Here is a 21,254-nt window from a genome sequence, read left to right on the forward strand (position 1 = left end):
TGGAATATTTGCTCTTGGAGTTCTTTTACCTTGCCAAAACCTTTTTAATTGATATGGGCCCATTCTTCTCTAAGTTTTGTTGCCATGTTTTTCCCATTCGCTCTTCTCACAAAATATAGCTCCACAAATTTGTGAACTTTAGTCCAGATCCTGTTGTACAGAAACCAGTTCTTAAGAAGTTCATTTAACAGTGATCGAGTGCTGGCTTTACCCAGAAGATTAACTCTTAGGTCAAATTTTGTTAGACTGGTCCTCACCTACAGTGTTCAGTATAATATAGCTTTGCTGTGCACTGAAGAAAAATTGGCTGATTGTAGTACTCATTAGTATTAAAAACATAGTTTCATCTGTGTGCTACAAATTGTATGCTTATACTTGCCATTGATTGTGGGTGGGTTGCCAAAAATTTGCAAAGAGGAAAATCTGAATGGTGAAAACTTCTCGAGACCTTTTTTAATGGTTCTGTCTAGGAACCAAAAGGGTGATGATAATCAAAGAAGAGTCTATTGTCATAGTGCCTTTTCTGCTTTCTTCAGCCAATGAACCCACAACATGTTCAGTGTGAATCAAAATTTAGAGACTTTGACTGACAAGTGCATGGGCAGGTCATACAACAAGACTTCCATGAATGACTTTATCTCACAGTATACCTCATTTAGCTGGCCTGCTATTTTGACTTACATTATATGTAAGAAATTATTCCCAGATTTGAATCCACACGTAACTATTCACAAGATCCTGAAATTTGTTGTATGTATTGTTTCCCCTTTCCTTCCTGTGAGTATCAGCAGAGATCCCCCTTTACACTTTTGTTGTTTAGTAAATGTTTGATAAATCCTGTTAGAATCTCTTGAAATTAATCTGCTATTTCCTATATATTATAACCTGTACAAGATTGATTTTAATTTGGTAGTAAGTTCTGTGGTCATGAAATGCATCCATTGATTCAAATGAAGTTCCTTTTTTTGACATATTAATCCACAAATTAAAACAGTTAAGATGTGTGTGACCTTCCAATCAACAAAGAGATAATTCAAAGTCATGTCATGGAAAAATTTGGATTTGATACTGAAGACTTCATTGCTTTGGCAGGATTCCCAGATAGTGTACATTTGTATGTTCTACAGACATGTACATGGAGATCAACATCTGTATGAGAAAACCTACATGCTGTAAGTTTGGGTCTAAACGAAATTTCTCATGACCATTAAAATACTTTGTTTTTTATCCTATTCACCTGAACATTTTGAGAAACTCGGAAGATTAGAATCATAGTACCTGTGTTACCATAAATGTTGATTTAGATTAGTTGGAAATAGTGTAACATTCTTAGATAGAGGAGAGAAGTCCTAGCCTTCTTTAAATGTCCTTGTGTAGAATGCTGTTGAAATACCCCAAGCCCATAATGTCATGCCTACATTTGATCCTGCCTGAATTGCTTATTTTTGTGTCTTTGCCATTGGAAATCACTCAGCTATTGTTTGACATATATACCAGATATTTTGAAATTGGAGTATACTGACAAACATAGTCTCAATGACTGTCTTGGCTTCACTGGGTTGAAATCAATCTAGTTCAATTACTCTAAAGTCAAGTCAGTGTTCAAGGAAACATACTACCATATTACAAACAAAGCTAAAAACTAGTTCACAATTTGGCTTTCTGCATAGCTGATGCAAAGCTGATGCATGTGAGATGTCACTTGCATTATGTCTAGCAGCCCATCACCGATATGTCCACACCTTACAGTACAAAACCAAAATATCAATACTTTACTGGTTATTTGCAGTAAATTGTAATTCATGCCAAACTCTGGCTCTTTCATAGCCTTTAAAGTGAAGGCAGTGAGAGTTGAAGTGGAAAAGTGGTTGTATCGATGCAATTTTTAAAAAAAAATGGATGTGTGTATGCATGTTCAGGACTTGCAACATACATTATGAAAGTCCATAACAATTGTGTTTAAAAATTCTTCGTAAGAGAAAGAGAGATAAAAAGAGCAGGAAGGGGGTGGGGTGGGGGAGGTAGTGAACGGTGAATGAACACACTTCTTTCTGGAATGCGTAGTTATATTTGTTGAATGCCAGATAATGGGATTTGATACTCGTTCATAGTTTGACAAACAGAACCAGTATATTCCAACAGCAACATATGCTTCAACATATTTCTTGCCATCTTTTTCTTTTGAAATATTTTGAAGTACATAAACAAAGCGCTCTTAACCATGGGCAAAGTACAACACGATTTGTAGTTTGCATAACTTCAGGTGTGTCTGCATACATTTTAGAGTTAGATATTGAATTATGACTATTTTTTGCAACACATGAATTTAGAGAAGCATGGTGAAAGGGAAGAGTAATTTGTTGTGTGTGTGTGTGTGTGCATGTGTTTTGTTTTGTATTTTATTCAACAGATTTTGAATTTGAGAAGTGATATCCTGTTAGTGTGTTAGGTTGCTACCAAGCAATGAATGAGTTTGGTATGCATTTTCTTTTCTTTCTTTTTTTTTTCTCCCCCCCCCCCCCCCTCTCTCTCTCTCTCTTTGTATTATCATGCATGGCTTTGATGGCTATAACTTACAACATGTCATGTCTACCTGTTATTATAAAATGATCCTTAGATTTGTTTAAAATACAACTTAAGTGACTGTTTTATCAATAGTTTCTTGATTAAGGTTTTCCGTGTTTACTCAGGAGTATCATGTACATGTATATAGTGTCACTGATGTTTAATCATAATTACAAAGAGCTATCATGTACAGCCATGAGTTGATTTCTGTGGTACTTAATTACTTGACCGTGAAGTTCATGTACTTTGCCATATTTGATTCTGCATTTTGAAAATGTTTTCCGATCAGTTAGACATTCAGTAGGTGAAACTTTATCCACTATATCTGACAGATTTTAGTTGACATTTGCTCAAACTTAAGTGTAATCCCAATAAAAGTAGAATCCTTCAGTTTATCAAATGTTTAAAGTAGATTAAAAGTGACTAAAAACTAAAGGTTTATGTGAACCTTTGTCTGCACCTAATTTTCAAGTAGTCAGGTTTGATATGATTTCTGTGGCTGCTCAGCAACAAATGCAAAATTCAGTTGTTATGATTTTGTACATTGTAGTTTGTGATATTGACCTTGGTGCATACAAGGATGTCATCTCATGTGCTGGATGCACCTCCCAGAACTGATTTCACATCATTTGATGTATTGACTAATGAATAAAGTGATAGGGCCTGTGTGGGTGGTGTTAAAATCCCATACAACTGTACATGCAGGAGGTGTACACATATTATTTGTAAGCACTGGAGGAAAAACAAACTTAGAAAGAAAGAAAAACACACATCAACCAGGCATAAGTTTTTTCTTTTTACATTTTTAAGTTTAGGACAAAGGTTTTTTTTATACCCCCGCCAAACGAAGTTTGAAGGGGGTATATAGGAATCAGCAGACGGTCGGGCGGTCGGTCGGGCGGTCGGTCGGGCGGTCGGGCGGTCGGTCCGTTGCAAATCTTGCGTCGCGAACTACTTCCTCAGTTTTCAACCGATTCCCATAAAACTTGGCACAGATGTGTGCCTTGGGTTGTAGATGTGCAAGACGTATTTTTTGACAGTACCCAAAAGTACGTTGCCATGGTAACGGCATATTATGGGCAAAAATGGGTACAAATCTTGCGTCGCAAACTCCTCCCACAGTTTTTGATCAATTTTTATGAAATTAGGTACAGATGTTCATCTGAATATGTTAATGTGCAAGACACATATTTCCGCAGTGGCAAAAAGTGCGTTGCCATGGTAACGGCATGTTATTGGTAAAATATAGGGCAAAATGCTTCATGGCAAAACTGCTTCATCAGTGTTCTTCCAATTCTCATGGAATTCATATTGAATGTTTGTCTTAGGATATAGGTCAGCATGACACATTTCTTGACAGTGACAAAAAGTATGTTGCCATGGTAACAGCTCACATATTATGAGCCAAAATGATGGAAAATTTTGTGTTGCAAACTACTTCCTCAGTTTTTGCCCAATTTCCATGAAACTTGGTACAGATGTGTGCCTTTGGTTGTAGATGTGCAAGACGCATTTTTTGACAGTACCCGAAAGTACGTTGCCATGGTAACGGCATATTAATGGCAGAAGATCAAGGAAAGATCTTGCGGATTTAACTACTTCCTCAGTTTTTTGACCAAAGCTTATGAAATGTGGCACACACCTTGATCTTGGTGGGAAGATGTGGAAGATATATTTTTCGGACGTGTCGGAAGCTGCGTTGCCATGGTAACAGCATATAAATGGCAGAAGATCAAGGAAAGATATTGCGGATTGAACTACTTCCTCTGTATTCGACTGAAGCTCATGAAATGTGGCACACACATTGGTCTTGGTGGGAAGATGTGCAAGACATATTTTTTGGAGGTGTCGGAAGCTGCGTTGCCATGGTAACGGCATATTAATGGTGGAAGATCAAGGAAAGATCTTGTGGATTGAACTACTTCCTCAGTTTTTGACAAAAGCTTATGAAATGTGGCACACACAATAGTCTTGGTGGGAAGATGTGCAAGACATATTTTTCGGACGTGTCGGAAGCTGCGTTGCCATGGTAACGGCATTTAAATGGCAGAAGATCAAGGAAAGATCATTCCTTGGGTAAGACTGTCGTCACGGGGCGGGGGTATTAATCACCTTAAGTGATATTTAGGTGATACGCTATCAGCGTATCACCTATTGTGATTGTCAAAATTTCTCCTTTTTTTTATTCTTCTTTCTTTCTGCCACATTTTGTGTCGTCAATATCTCAACAATGACATTACGGAATAACATGACATTTTCAGTCAACATGTCTCATAACAATATCTGGGCACAATAAGGTTTTCATGACAGTAACATATCTATGACGTCATCTAGGCGCCATTTTGTGATTTTCGGACCTTGTCACATGATCGATCATAACTTCATAACTAGATATCATTTCTGTATCATTTTCGGTGGACATAAAGTTCAGGTCACGCTCTATCTTACTTTTTAACGCTAGTTACCCAGGTCTTCATTACGAGCGCGTACGCGCGCGTCAAAATTTTTAAAGGCTCAAAACGACTTCCCAATGGGAAATCTCGAAGTTTCAGACAATTTTAAGCGTTTCAAACATTTTTTCGCGTGCGCGTCCGTCCGCGCAATTTCGCGCGCAGAGGGCGTAACCAACATGAAAATGCGATTTTTTTGACTGATTTGGATTTCTGATACTTTGAGTAACAATATCCATTGATATCCCATCGATTTTGACCTATAACAAAGGAATGCACTGGCGTCAAAGTTGAAATTCCGCGCGCGCGTCTTTCTGCAAATATAGTGAAAAAACATGTCTTTGTTTATTTCGCCATAGCTCTTTAAATCGTCCATTGACCCTATATTTCTATTGCATATTACAAAAGCATATGAATTGGAAATAACGTTTCAAGTACCCATATTGCCAGGAAAACTCATGACGTCATCATATCATCATCTGAAATCAAAAAAGTGGAATTAATTTTTTTGAGGTACTGTTTCTGACATTCATTTACTCGTATCTCTGTTGTTTAAGCTAAATATTATCCCAAATTCAGATATGTTGTACTTTGAACATTTGCCTTTTAAGTCCATGTCATGCTTTTGATATTTGATGACGTCATCATACCTTAAATTGTGATTAAAGGTAAAGACGCAAAATCGGACAAGTTTACGTGTATTGTCTATGGGAGGTAATTTTTTTTTAAACCATGCATTGACTTAACAACGTTTAAGCACCTTTATCTCAGCTGATTTTGCTTCATTTCCTCTGAAACTTTAGTATGTTGTAGCTGAGACAATAAGCTGCAGTAATCAGGCATTTTATTCTTTGAAATCTTCTCATCAGATTGACAATTTTGCAGTTTAAAACTGAAAATGAAAATGGAATGTGGACAAAACGATTCCTCATGTATCTTTCACATACATAAGTTTACGTTCCCCATATTTTCTCGTCGAGACGTATGGCCGAGTGGATAAAGGCGACGTCTCAGAGACGTAAGGTTGCGGGTTCGAACCCCACAAGATCACGAAACAAAATACTTAGCTATTTTACTTTTTTTTTCTTCAATTTTGTATTACATATTCGTCCATGTAGAAATCACGTTCGTATAAAAACGCACCTATACACACACAGACACACACACACAGAGGCCATATCCCTCTTTTTTATGTGTTGGAGACCACATTGCTTCGACTGCAGCAAAATTTTGCAGGTTGACTTTGTCAAACCGATCATAGTATGTAATGACGACGACTGAGGTGTTGTACTTTGAACAATTGTCTTTCAAGACGATGTCATTGTTTTGTAATTTCATGACGTCATTACACTGAAAATTGTGATTAAAGGCAAGGTATCAAAACCAGCCGATTATAGGCTTTATGTCTGCGGGACGTATTTTTCCCAAGTTGCCAGAAATGGCATAGCGACCTCAGTCGTTACAAGGCCGCTTTTCCGTCTAGCAATGCAATAAATGTTCACGCGGCCACGTTAGTTGAGTGGGCATTGACTTTCCCCTTGTTATATCTATACATTGTTTTTTTTTTTTGTCTTACCATTTCCGTGGATGACCCGTGGCCGAGTGGTTACAGAAACGGTTTCGCATGCACGCTCAATATAACTTCAAGGTGCCTATATCACATTCTTTTCTTTGTCGATCACAGATGACTGTCATCTGATGACCACTTGTAAGCGTATCACCTAACTCGTCCTCAATGTGACGAGTTTTCATGTCTCGTTTTTTTTCATATTGCAACTACTGTATATCTTGTCATGTTTAAGTGTACTCTCCTCTTTGAACCAATGTAGAGCAGGTACAGTATATAAGAGAGTAGCAGACATGATTATATTATATCATTTCACCTTTCTCTAATATCTGGATTAATTACAAACTATACAAGTTATTTCAGGAGAAATACAGTTGTGTATAAGTATATATTCATCTTTAATTCATGATTTTCTCACTAAGTGAATATCTGGAGTTGTTCTTCCGTTGGCATCAGATGTACTGTACACGCCACTTCCATGTTTAGGTAAAGGACTTGTTCCCTGCTGCAGACAAAGAAAACATTCAACCCGAGGAGGAAACAAAGCTGATGTCTGTATCAGTTCTATACATATGCATGCATTCAGGCCCATCATAAATTCCTTGTGAATGAATTGATTGTTTGCCAGCATGGTGGGTGACTCTATAGGGGGTCGGAGATGACATCCTGCAAAGCTTCTTGGTAAAGAATAACTATCTAGTCATGTGATCTGCTGGCATGTGTTGAGTTCAATTTGAACCATTAAAAAATTTCTTCCCTCGTGGCTGGTTGTCTCTACTCACAGCTTTCCAAGCATTTCTTCTAATCATGCAAAACAAAACAAATGTACATGTACTGTCTATGAACCACATAAGTTGTGAGGTAGTGAAATGTATTTATTTCATGATTTTGAACGGCAAATTGTATACCAATTTTTGGATGTGCACATGTTCATTGTACATTCCCAAAGAAAGATTTTATTTTTTTTCATTGCTTAAATGTATGTTTCACAGATTTTTTTTTGAACCCAGTACTGTTTGTGCATGTTAGATGAAGGTTGTAACATCAGTGTGCTTAGAGACAAATTTTACTTTAAGAAGTCATGTTACTAAATTTTCACTTGTCAGCTGAAGCCTAATATACCAACTGTTTTATGTCAGTTGTGTTCAGATTCTTTCAATTTTCCTTTGAAATATCTAGTATAAAACAAGATTTTGTGTAACCTGTTACCTATATTTTCAGCATTTGTTATCCAATTTGACTGCATTATCAGAGCTGCAAAGTCTTTCTAATTCTGCAGGAGGTGCCAGGAAAAGTTTGATAAAAAATGTCTTCAAGTCCTGACAATAGAGTATAAAAGCAGCCTTGTTTTGCAGAAATTATGCATGAACATTAGCCTGTTGAAATGCATGCATGGTGCAGGTGTATCAAATTTCGATATAGTGGGCAGCTATGACTGCATTATAAGTTTTACGCTTTAATGCATGTGTTTGAAAAGGCTATCTAATCGTGAAGGTATGCAAGTGCTGTTATATATTACACAGGTCTGTAGTTTGTGGATTTCTTAAAAAGGAAATTGCCTTTAAGCTTGATGCAGAAACTTTGTTTACAAAAATATGATGTTTATGACCTAATTCATCTCAGCAGAAGAATACAGTGTATGCAAAGAAATCTCTTCCCATTGATGATGGAATAAGACACATTCAGAGAATCATGTTTACTTTCATATTTCTGCTTGGTACAATAAACTGGGAAGCAAGTATGCTTTTATACAATACTTCTGCCACAAGGGTGCCAAAAGCATTGTTATTTCTAACATTCCAATGTTCCCTTGCAATAAGACTGAAAAAGAACTAGCCTTTAAAGTAATGTGCTGGAAAATCTTTGTAAGATGTGGATGCATTTTTGTCTTTTAACCACCAAATTATGGACAGTCGCCCTTTTTTTTCAGAAATCATCTGAACATCTATACAATAACCCAGAAGATTTAACCATACTTAACTTGCTTGCGTTGTTGCTGTTTTTTACATTCACTTATGCATGTAATGTATTGGACTTTGATATATTCCAGTTACCCAGTAATTTTATTCAAATTCTAGCTGTAACATATAGGGCTTGTAAATATAGATGAATCTGACTTCAGGGCACTGTAAAATATGACAGCCATAACGGGGGGGGGGGGGGGGGGGGGGGGGGGAATTCCAAAGAAGAACAAAAGTATACTTTCAATGAGTTGCATGTATGCAATGGGCCACGTGTGTTGCTACATATGTGTATGTCATTGCATAAATTATCTTTTGTTAGGCATACAGTTGTACTTGAATCCCCCAGTTAGAAAGTACCATTAAAAAAAGTTCCCAAACTGAATTGGTCTATGGGAACATATTGATGTAACACAGAGCTGCCCAACCCCAAGTGCCCTTCTGTAACAGTTATTCCATGTCATGTTGGTCATTGCTAAAATTGCTTTGTTCTTTGTTGGCAAGTACAGTTTTTGTCTTGGAAGGCTGACACCAGCCGGAGGCAGCTGGTCCATTCATGTTGTTTACCCCAGAGCTAAATCTCTCGGCTTTGCAGCCATTATGTTTATCGCATTTTAAAGACAACAACTTCTTTTCTTTCTTTTTTTTTTCTATTCTGCCTGGTATTCTTCCAGCCAAATTTTCTACTTTGATGGTCGTGAGGTATGCGTAATATTTCTTTTGATAACATATAGTACATTTGGCACACAAAAATAGCATATATATGTAATTGACAACAATTTCAAAACAGGTATTGGCTCAATGTCAACAGAATAAACACTCAGGAATGTCTGGCTTGTTTATGGAAGGAGTGAATCCATTGCTTGTTGCCAGAAGTTTGTTCCTGTTCAAAATTAAAAATGATGTCACAACAGCGACAAAAAATGAGAATAAATAAATAGAGTAAGAAAGATCGTCTTTGTCTGTTGTGCATCCCAAAATACCACTGTAAGAATTGTGTTGATGCTCTGTTTTATCAGTTAATTATCAGAGACTACTAGCATGCTTTTTTTTCTAATCTTTTTCTTTTAATACCATGTTTACAACATGTAGATTCCTTTGGGGTGTTTCTTATTTCATTAGTTTCCATCTTAACAAAACGGAGATCAGAAGTCTTATTGTCTCTGTAAGTAAGTCCATTACTTCGGACATAATTAAGACAAGTCAAGAGAAAACTATCAAACAGATTTACCATCTAAGACTATGAATTTGAATAGTAGCTTTAAAAAAAAATTGCATGTTAAAAATAAATATCCATGAAGTAGCACACTGTGTACTTTAAATAGCGGTATGCAAGTGAGTATAGCCAAGTGGTGCTGTTTTTATTTTATCTATTGACTGCGAAGGGAAATATATGAGGTATAGTACAACTCTCTAAGGGTGATTTAGATTGACCTAGAAAGCCTAAAATAGCATTAAATGAAAAATAGAAACGTAAGCTGAATATTTGATTTGCAGAAATGCCTGTGAAGATCTGTGCATGTGTGATGGTATTTATACAGGAATGGTAAAGGAATGTAATATTTATGTTTGTATGTTTTTTTAGAAGGATGTGAGAGAGATGAGAGTCCTGTCTGTCATTGGAACAATTTTCTTTTTATCATTATTATTTATAATTCTTTTGAGGGAAAGGGATGATACTATTATATTTTTTCCTGGGCCAGTGACCCTGAGCTTCCCGTCAAGGAGTATTCATTCCATCCTCTAAAATACCTCAAGGTGAGGAACTGCCTATTTGCAATGTGTTATTGGAACTGGGATATCTAACAAATGGTACAATGTTTGCAATAGTAAATATGTACAGTAAGATAGATTTAAATAGCTCTATATGGTCACTTGACATTCCTGTCTGTTTCAAATAACAAACTTTTTTTTTGGTGGGGGTGGGGGGGGGGAGGGAAATTTGGTTATCATACAAAATTTATAGAGTATGGCGAGTACTTGCCATGTTATTGCAGAGGACTTTAAAAAAAAGTATATTTGTTCACTTTTCTTCCACTTCTTGCCCTCTGTCCCACAGATTCAATGATTGCATACCTGTGTGATTTTCCCCATGAGAATGAACAGTTTAAAAAAGTACTATCTCGCTGATCAGAACTGCACGTGCTTAAGAATACTTTGTCCCCTATTACTGCTATTTCCAGCATCTCAAATCATAGTATTTTTCCCCATTGATAGGTGTAACTTCAACACATTCAGAATGAAGAGATGTGTTTATTTTTTCAAGTGTTATGGATTGATGCCTGCCATTTGTCTGCGAGGGAGGACTGGTGTAAACAACCATGCTTGGATGCCGTTGACTGAGCCTGGGGTGTTGATGTAAACTTCACCATAATTTTGATAGAGCAGAATTGTTTACTGCCGGCAACGTTAAATGAGGAAAATATGTGGCGGATTTGTCAATGTCAGCTCTTTCCCACAATTTGTTCGTTCACATACGCGATGAATGATGACATTATTTGCTGCGTGGCAGTGGAAAAATGCTGTTATTATCATGAAATACCTCAAGGTTATGGAAGAGGTGTTTGATGCTTTGAGAGTTTGGATTAGGTGTGCGCAAGTTCATGGACAAAGATAGTGCATTTATGGCACAAAGAAATAATTTGTTTCCATTATCAAGATTCAACAGAGATACTATTGCACTTCAGCGCTAGTAGACAGTGATGGGTAGTGCGATTTATCAGATATTTTTTGATGGACCATTGCTTATACCGTGCTGAAACCTCTGCCTGCCTAATTTATATGAATGGATAATCAATGTTAGTAGTGGGCAGGTGTATTGTTACAGCTGCAATGGCTGTATGTTCTTTATATTTACATGTATATGTTCCTGCACACACACACACACACACACACACACACACACACACACACAAAACAAACAGGACAAATAGTGATTCTCAATGTTCTTCGCTATCGAAAAATAACCATTTCATGATTTTTTTTTTCTTATATAGTGTTTCCTTCAATGTAAAATTGCAGTAATAGGTCACAATTTTGAAAAGTTTCGGTATCATTCTTTAGGCTGCTGAAGCTGTGTTCCATGGGTATAATAACAAACAACAACAACAACAACAACAACAACAACAACAAAAGATAGGTGCATGGGGAAATAAAGTCCTGGCTGATTACAGTGCCATTTTCTGTCAAAGTTTATGTATGTAAGTACAGTGTCTGACTCAAGGCTTTGCCACATCTATTCACACTGTTTAATCCTCTCATTCACTTCAAGTGAAATACCAGGATGTCAAGGTTCATAATATGCAATGTACTATTGTGTATGTGCATGTGTGTGTGTGTGTGTGTGTGTGTGTGTCTACATGTCTTGCTCATATACATTGTATCTATGCACAGATCAAAACAGGAGATTACTACTTAGTGTCATCAGTAGATTGAAAAGACTGAATACAGTTCTTTCAATAGAGAGAGTGATCTTGCTTTAGAAGTGAGAAAACACTAACTTTCTGCACATGGTGGTGTACTGTACATAAGGTATGGTCAAATATAAGTATACACCGTGTACATGTCTCAAACCTCAAAGCATATGAACAGTTCAGTCTTCTCGTACATTACTATATGTATCAGTGAACTCAGTCATATAAAATAGTACCCACTGACCACTGACCACAGCAGGTGCAATGTATATGCCCGCTGCATATAGCTTGGTCAGAGTTATAATCCACTAAATGCACATAAATCATTGACCATATAATTCTTTCATCCTACTTTACAGTTTACAAAATCTCATCTCTTTTTGTTCTTCTTATGAAAGCTTAATGGTTATTTTAGCATGGTATGGCTAACAGGTATGATAAGCAGTATTGCCAAATGTTTCTTAACCTGAGAATGAATCTGCTTTGATGACCTATTCTGAAATGTCTCAAAACCATTCATAGCATTTCCTGGTATTGTACATCAAAGCAAATTCTATTCACCACATAATCAATATACCCAGATAAGCTGCAAAATATTTCTTTCATGAGCCAACAACATGTACAACAAAGATGAACATATCAAATGCTTAAATTGTAGATTTGCAGGTCGCAGTCATGAATACTATTGACATCAGAAAAAGGAAAGAGATGCTACTTTTAGTGTGTCCACACATTCTCTTTCTTATATATGTTTGTTTTGTTTTGTTTTGTTTCTTTCAGAGGAGGTCATTCTCCGCTTCTACAAGGATCAGAATGCACTGTTGATGAACAAGGAGCTAAGTCGAGAGCATGTGTGTGTGTCCCCACACAACTATTGTGGATTGGAGTATGGCTTGCGCTATCCAAAGAATGTCTACGTTCTGACTATTATTCTGATGGACTCGGTCATCCTACTCTCCTTCCCAACTCATGAAAGACTGCTGGATTGGTATCACAAGATCAAACACACAGTGCCTGCTGGTGAGCTATTGAATAGATGGCAGAAAATGTATCTCTCATAGCACAATCAGTTTTCTATAGTTCCTGCTTTTTTTTTTATTTCCATTGCTGTAGTGATTTACATAATTGCTGCAATGGTATTTAGAAGAGCAGTGATTCCATCCCATGCTGAAGTGACTTAATTTGATGTTGTAGTGAATCTATCTTCACTCTTTGCTGAAGTGACTGAAGCCTCGGTGAGTCTAATCTTAAATCCTGATATAACTTAATCCTGTATCATTAAAGTAACTCCATCTTATGCATTTGTTTTTTCAGCTCCAGTTGCTGAGTTCAAGAGCAGGGTCATTCTGCCAAGAAAGGGGAAGATGCCAGCAGGTCAAGCATCTTTGTATTTCTATAGCAACCACTTTGCCATCACTCCAGACACCCCACTCCGGTTAATTGGTGCCTGGAATCTCTCTATGGTTATACGCTATGGCACCTTTGAGGGAGGCTTTGCATTCGTTGTCCGGTCAAACAAAGGTCAGTGATGGTTGCCATCATCAAGCATCATATGTCATACATATTTAACATGTAGGTTGTAGGCATCACTGCTAATCTAGCATATTGAGGAGGACGCATTTGATTAATGTTGCTGTCTTTCAACCAGTCTGAGAAATTAATTGATTATTTAGATGACATGTGTAAGAGATTCATAGACAATACAGGAATCCATATTGCTTGCATCTTCATACTTTCTTCATGTAGAAGCCAACATCATTGTGAAATGATGGTATGGTTTTGATTTTTGAATGGTAGATATTATTATACTATGTTTTCAAAAGTTTATATCAAATAGTTTGCTGATATATTTTGTATCTAGATGGCAACTGAAGATGGCAGGATTGCTTGTAGGGAATAAAAGAAGTAAAGAAAGAAATAACTTTGCCATACATCACTAATCCATATAGAATATATCTTCTGGTCACTTATTAAAGCAACGTCATTAGGTGTCAGTTTCCATTAAGTACTAGTAGTGTATCGTGAGGACTGAATTGTCCGTTGCCATTGCCTAATGTAGTCACATGTAATGGTCTTTTTCCTTTTGCAGTGATACTCTTAACTAAGGACAAAATATGAGATACAATATAGTCTATTAAAGCTAAGTTGCTCCTTCATATATCTTGTCTTTTTTTTCCAGGGAGTGTCAATCATCTCCTGCTGTTGCGGGACCCAGATTACATCAAGAACCATTTTGATGCTGCCATGCAAGTACACTTGCCAATGCGCTGGTCTGTGCACTCTGAAACAAACCCAGGTACAGTTTTTAGACACAAACCTAGCGCTTTTATACCTTTTTTGAAATTGATGTTCAACTACCATTGACGAATATAGCACTTTATCTTGATTCTTTATGGGTAGCTTTGTTATAGGTAAAATTACACTAAAACTGTGTACACAATTCACCTGCAGATATTGGTGTAATGTGACTATGTTTTCATACGTATATATCTCTTTTGATATCTTTTCTATACCCCTGCATACACAAAGTGTATAAGGGGGTATCAGCATATGGTTGGTTGGGCAGTCGGTCAGTGTGGTCCGTTGCAAATCTTGTGAATTTGTTCTACAGTTTTAAAGCAGTTTAGATGAAATGTAGGGTACATGATGACATTGAGGTGGAGATGTGCAAGACATCTTTTTTGTTTGTTGGAGAAAGCGTTGCATAATAACCACAATTTTCCAAAAACCTTGTGGAGCGAACTACTTCCACAGTATTTAAGCAATTTATTTCACATTTTGTATGTGTAATGATCTATAGGTGTTGTTATGCAAGACACTCTTTGTGTTTGTACCCAACAAGGTGTTGCCATGGTAACTGCATGTTTTCATGAAAATCTTGTGGAGTGAATTACTTCCACAATTTTGAAGCAGTTGAAATCAAATTTGGTGGTTATTATGGCATTGATCGAGTTGTAGATGTGCAAGACATGTTTTCAGTGTTTGTCGCAGAAAGCATTGCCATGGTAACCACAATTTTCCCAAAAACTTGTGGAGTGAACTACTTCCACAGTATTTAAGCAATTTATTTTAAATTTGGTATGTATAATGATCTATAGGTGTAGTTATGCAATACACTCTTTGTGTTCATACCTGACAAGGCATTGCCATGGTAACTGCATATTTTCTTGAAAATTTTGTGGAGTGAACTACTTCCACAATTTTGAAGCAATTGAAACCTAATTTGGTGGACATTATGACATTGAGGTATAGATGTGGAAGACCTGATTTTTGTGTTTGTCAGACAAAGAGTTGCCATGGTAACCATAATTCTACCAAAACCTTGTGAATCGTATTACTTACACACACACACACACACACACACACACACACACACACACACAAGAACCTTTTTATCAAACCCTGGTTCAATTCTTTTGCATAAGAGTCTGAGCTGCTGGAGTGGGGGTATTAATCACCTTCAGTGATAGTTCCTGTTTACAGTTGTTTGAAATGTAGCTGTTTTTTGTGTGTGCTCAGGTTAAATGTTAAAAGATCCAAGCACACCACAAGTTAGTTAGACACAATGCAGTATTTATCAAGATTTTTTTCCCAAGTATTTTTCCCAAAACAATATATTTTCTTAGTCAGCAATAAAGCCTCTAAGAGAATCTAACCTTAGTTGTGAAACATTCATTTCTATTCTTTGCTAGTGCTTTTGTAGTTTTTAGTGACTGTTTGGAAATATTGAATATCCTCTTTTTACACATTGCTTAAATAGAAAATGGTGATTTCCTTCATGTCATCAAGAGCAAAGAATTTCTACTAATTCTCAGATACCCTTCTTTCTTTCTCTCCTTTTATAAATCTATCTGTTACATTCTTGAATTACAGCAACAAGAGCTGACTTCCACGGTACAATATCTCCAGAGAGAGAAAGACTCCTGAATGAAATCAACAGGGATTCTGACAGATTAGAAGTGACAACATCAGTGGAGAGTAATGTGAAAAATGGTAACCAAAGTGAGGAGAGTGAAGTCCATGAGTTGCTGCTAACAAACTCTGCTGACAGGAACAGCAATACTCAGAAACAATCAGACATGGAAGTGATTACACAAAACACTGCCGCAGAAGATATTGAAATGACACAGTTTGATTCTGTGAGAACTGCCCAATCTGAAATTGATGGAGAATCAAATGCCAGTTTGCTACGGGCAGAGACTGCTTTTGATGAAATGATGCTGTACAGTCCGCAGAAGAACACACCTATCCGAGAGCAGGAGTATGAGATAATGGCATCCTTTGATCACTACCGCTCTTCTCTACATGAACCCTATGATTCTGGAAGCCAAATACCCTTGTCTCACAATGGAGAAGGAAGTGGAGTTAGTGGTATTGAACATTTGGTGAACATGGATAGGTTTAAACTAAACCTGAAGTGTGAGGAACGTGAATATGTCAACTTGCCAAGCCCCACAACTACTCTCCAGAGGAACACTCGCCCCATGAGCTATTTGAAGCAGGCGACATATGCATCATTGCCAATGTACGTTACTGATATCCATGATTTCTCACCACCTTCTTCACCCCCACCACCACCGCCAGTGTCCAGCAAGTTAAATGACTTACCCCGGGACAAGAGCTTCCTCCAACGGCTGAATCCAGGATTGGAATTCACAGACTCTAGAGGCCCTGAGTCGCTTGGCTCCTTGTCGCACAACTCAGACCCCATGGAGATCCCCATACCCTTTGCACATGAGACTCTAGTTGAACCCCAAGGACCAATTACAAAACTCAAAGTGCATTCAGAACATAGTCAGGACAAGGATTGTGTTGGTAGTGGATCTGAATACAGTGACAGCTCTCACTACTCCAGTGCAACCAGCTCCCGACACAACAGCTTTGACAGGGAGCCACCTCCTGTCCCACCTAAGTCGGTGAATCGTCGGCTTCCCTCTATTGAAGCTTTACTTTCCTCAGGCAACTTTAGGCATGACATGCTGAGCATCGATCTATCCAAGCTGCCTTCAGATACGTCTTCTTCGCCACCCATCAGAAGCTACCCTCCGCCTATCCTGCCACCAAAACCAGGTATGACTGTGTGGAATACACTGTGCCAAAAATGAGCATTTGTAGCCTTGCTTGTTGCTACAGCTCATGATTTTTTTTTTCAAGAAAAGGCCAGTGCAAATTGATAATTTTTTGCAATCATTTGCAGTTTAGGTAATTGGCCTGAAGTGCAATATATGACAGTGCTAATTCAGCAAGTGATGTGTGGCATTGCCTTATAGTCTTTTTACTTGTTCACTTTGTCCTCTGCAGCCCATTCAATGATATGGTAGTATCAATAGTGTTATATGAATCTTAACAAGCATTTGTGTGTTTTCAGGCTGTATTTCATTTAAACAGACAAATATGAAGCAAAAGTGAGCAATTCTCAAATGTTATGGCTGATTTTACTGGAAACTGGCTCATATTTATGGTGCCTTTCCACTGATATGTGTAAGCAGCATGCTGACTGTGGACATTTCGGATTTGTATCTTGAACTTCTACTGTAAAAGTGGATATTTTTCGCGCGACTAATTTTTCGCGCTTGGCCGCGTAAGAAGAGTTTCGTGTGTTTTTAATTCCACGGAATCAAGACATCACGCACAGAAACTTATGGCAAGAAAAAATATTCATGTACTTTTATTTTCGCGCTAGTTTCTGGTTGCGCGGAATGCGCAAAAATTTCCACTTGTACAGTAAATCAGGAATATCATGTCATACACACACTTAGCATAACTTGTGCATCACTTTTATCCTCAAACAGACCACTTGAAAGGGAGACCTCTTAGAGAACCTCCCTCTCCACAAAGTCCAAACAGTCGGCCACCTTTCCTGCCTCCAAGGAAGCGATGCAATACCGTGCCCTCATTTGCAACAACGGATGGCAACACAGAATTAGTAGAGTCTAAAGATGAAGGGGATGATGGCTATCTTTTGATGAAACCTGTGTATGAGGGCAAACTGAAGGCAATGCATACACGAAGCAAAAGTGTGCCTGATGAAGAAGCCCTGCAGTTCCGAACTTTGCCTTCCCCACTCCGGTCTTGGACAACCCTGCCAGGGTCACAGCCATTGCGGACACAGGTTCCAGGGGCGGAGTCCACCAGTCCCCATCTGGAGTTCATCCCACACAGCCCAATCCATGATGCTGCTGAAATGAGGATGCAAATGCCAAGGCGATCTGCCACCATAGGTGGATACGGCTCACGGATATCCCGATCCCCAAGCTTCACTGCCAGAAAGCCTAGTTTGCTAAGAGGATCCAGTCAAAGACGATCAATAAGTCATTCGCAAACCCCAAGGCAAAGGACAACCGATATCTCACTCAGTGGGGGGCCAGTTCCAAGGCGCAGACGTAGTGACAAATATGGCTCACTGGATCATGGCACCATGAGCCTCGACAGGTCTAAACTGCAAAACTTTCAAGAGAGTGGCCAGGATCTGCCTGAATCTCCAACAGCTGCAACACCTTTCCTTGAAAGTGAATTTCAGGAGCTTAAAGGTATGTAGCGTGATTCATTATCCTAAGTTCCACTATGATGAGTAGGTCCCTTGGATTATTTAGGTAAACTCCGAGCTTGTTCCACTATTTCATTTTTTGAATATCTCGCAAAGGATATATGTTTTTCTGCAGTACTATTTTGGACAGAAACAAGGATACATGTGTACAGAAACAACAGATTATTGAATATGTGAGCATAGTTGGGCAAATGAAAACTGAAATGTAATCATATGATTATCAGTAAGTTATCCTCCAGTAATGCAGAACACAAAAAGTCTATTTTATCCTTCAAATATCATTATAGTTAGTTTTGTGTTCATGTAGTTATCATGGTGGAAGAAGAAGTGACAATGACTGAAAGACTGAAGTGACAATGTCTGTTTCCTGTGGGAGTCAAAGTCAGATAATGCACTGGAATTTTGATACCATAACTCAATAGCAGTCCAAGATTGATTTTCACTTTCATTTCTTGTGTTAAACTACTTCCAACTTAATTTTCTTGATTGATTTATCCCTTCCCCTCCCCCCCCCCCCCCCCCACCAAAAAAAAAGTAGTCTCAGTAGTATGAAATCACAAATTAAAGAAGGAAAATCTGAGGAAGTATCAATTTCCAGACCCACAATCTGTTCTTTTCACATTCTTGAATTTTACTGTAATTTTGCAAAAATTGAGGAATGTAATGATATGTGAATGATATATGTATATATATAAAAAAATGACCATTATCCATTCCAGGACACTAGTGAACGCTTGTGAATTTTGATATGTGCATGATAGATTTCATGTTTTTGTGATCCCCCTGCTGTATATCAGTGTGATCTCTGGAATGCCTTGTGATTTTCCCTTTTTCTTATTAGTATTCCAAGAAACAGTAGCAATTTCGCTCTTAAAACTCTAATGAGGTTTTTTTTTTTCACTAGACTTCATGTGACTTCTTGTTCTGTTATTCTATTCATCTTTCCTATCAATTTATTAAATCTTACAAAGTTGTAATGGTATTGGTAGTCAGTCAGTTGTCCATCAGAAACTTGAATTTCATGTAATTATTCCTGCTTTTTCAAAAACTTTCAGCCGACCTGGACAAATTTGCTGGCCCACTGTCGTTGTCTCCACCTAGTTCCATCAACAGTCCATCAGGCAGTCATCAGCTTACTCCAGCATCAAGTGTAGAAAGCGTCAATACCTAGCAGTTTAGAGGATACATGCTGCCAAAGATGTGTTAACATACCTCCTTCGTGTTTGTGATCACCTGGGGACACTTGGACTTAACTCATCAAGAAGACATTCCTCTAGGAGAGAGATAAATGCTGGCATGTATTTCTTTGTTTGGATCACATCTTGAAGTGTTAGGAAGTCTTCTCTGCACAGATAAATGTGTTTTAGCAGGCTGACCTCTTTCCACTGATGCAAACTTGTTTAGTTTGCTGGCTAGCTGTTTTCATAGCCACCAAAACTTGAGAGTGACTGCCTGTGTATCCTTTTTTTTCACAGCTCTCTCCTACACACTTTTTTGTGTGCAAACAAACTGTCAGTATTCATTGGGCATATTTAGTATTTCACATCAAAAACTGTTTCAATTAGGTTTTTACAGTATGAACATATGAATATAATGACAGAACTGAAACCCTAATCACTGAAAATTTGAACATTATCATCAATGTTTATACACATTGTTAATATAGCCTTATTTAATAATTTCATTTTTACCAAAGCCATTTTAAATCAAAATTGATACAAAGCAATGAAAATATTACTTAAAGTGTGTATGAGAGTGCCTTGAACTATCTTGCTGAAATGTTTTTATAGTGACTGCCAGATTGTGATATCAATACAGAACCGGTAGAAGTGGTGTTAGCAGAAATGCTTAGCATTAATCTTTTAAAAGACATTTAAAAAAAGAAAAACTTTTTATCTTATTCATCACGGTTTACACTGTAAAGCTCTGAACTGTGTCTTGCATTTGAAATATGCAAAGTTTTGATTTATACATTTGAGCTTATCATGGTTTTTATAAATTTTGTAGTATCAATTTTTTTTTACTTGTAAAGATTGAAAAAGAACTTTGCCCCAGACCTTTCTTCCAAGGTTTCAGAAAAGTCTATTTTTATTGGTTGTGAGTGATTGACCATTTTCAAGTGGTTTTCTGTCATTGTATTTTGTCTTATGCAAGAAATAGGGTCGTGATGTAAGTCAAGTTCAAGACAGGTTTCAGTGGGATGATGTATATTTTGGCAGACAACATACGTGTCAGTCATCCTCTACTAAAAGAAGAAAGAAAAGGAACAACATACATGTACGCTTTGTTCAGAATGACTCAGTCTTTTTTTTTTTTTACTCATTGTCAGGTCTTCACACAATGGATTCATCATTATTTATCAGTATTTAATGGAAAGTGAAACCACTCTACTTTATTACCTCGCCTATATCAGAGAAATCAATGAACACCAAGTAAAAACAAGAAAAATCAGAGTCAAAAGTGGTAGAAAAACTGTCAGTCCTAACTTCTGTATACTTAGCCATGCATACAAGTGAAACTTATCAAGATGAGGCGCTGTAAACAGTGGGGTAGAATAACAACTAAGAACTTTCTTCTGTTTCTGAAATCTAGCGTAAAAACACTTGAAAGGTTTCTTTCTTTTCATCAGTTACTCATCGTTTGCTTTAAGTTGTTGGGAAAGACATCATTACAAAATCATTGACAATTACAGTGTATGTGTGATGACAGGCTTTCATGGTTTGAGAAACTTAAAGGATGAAATCTTTTGTA

The 21,254-nt window shown here is 37.5% G+C and overlaps 1 protein-coding gene across 1 annotated transcript in view; it reads left to right on the top strand.

Moving 5' to 3' along the window:
- LOC139710873 (uncharacterized) overlaps window positions 1–20,096 on the top strand; it is a 43,571-nt gene extending 23,475 nt beyond the window's left edge. The window contains exons 3-8 of the mRNA XM_071622796.1: window positions 12,737–12,976; window positions 13,271–13,477; window positions 14,136–14,252; window positions 15,830–17,026; window positions 17,749–18,486; window positions 19,559–20,096. Coding sequence (XP_071478897.1) covers window positions 12,737–12,976; window positions 13,271–13,477; window positions 14,136–14,252; window positions 15,830–17,026; window positions 17,749–18,486; window positions 19,559–19,674 — 2,615 coding nt within the window. The 3' untranslated portion in view covers window positions 19,675–20,096. The remainder of the gene's footprint in view (window positions 1–12,736; window positions 12,977–13,270; window positions 13,478–14,135; window positions 14,253–15,829; window positions 17,027–17,748; window positions 18,487–19,558) is intronic.
- The last annotated feature ends 1,158 nt before the right edge of the window (window positions 20,097–21,254 follow it).

Source organism: Diadema antillarum, unplaced genomic scaffold (assembly GCF_040938485.1).
Source record: "Diadema antillarum isolate AM-2024a unplaced genomic scaffold, OU_Dant_1.0 seq00001581_RagTag, whole genome shotgun sequence".
In the NCBI taxonomy this organism is placed as follows: Eukaryota; Metazoa; Echinodermata; class Echinoidea; order Diadematoida; family Diadematidae; genus Diadema; species Diadema antillarum.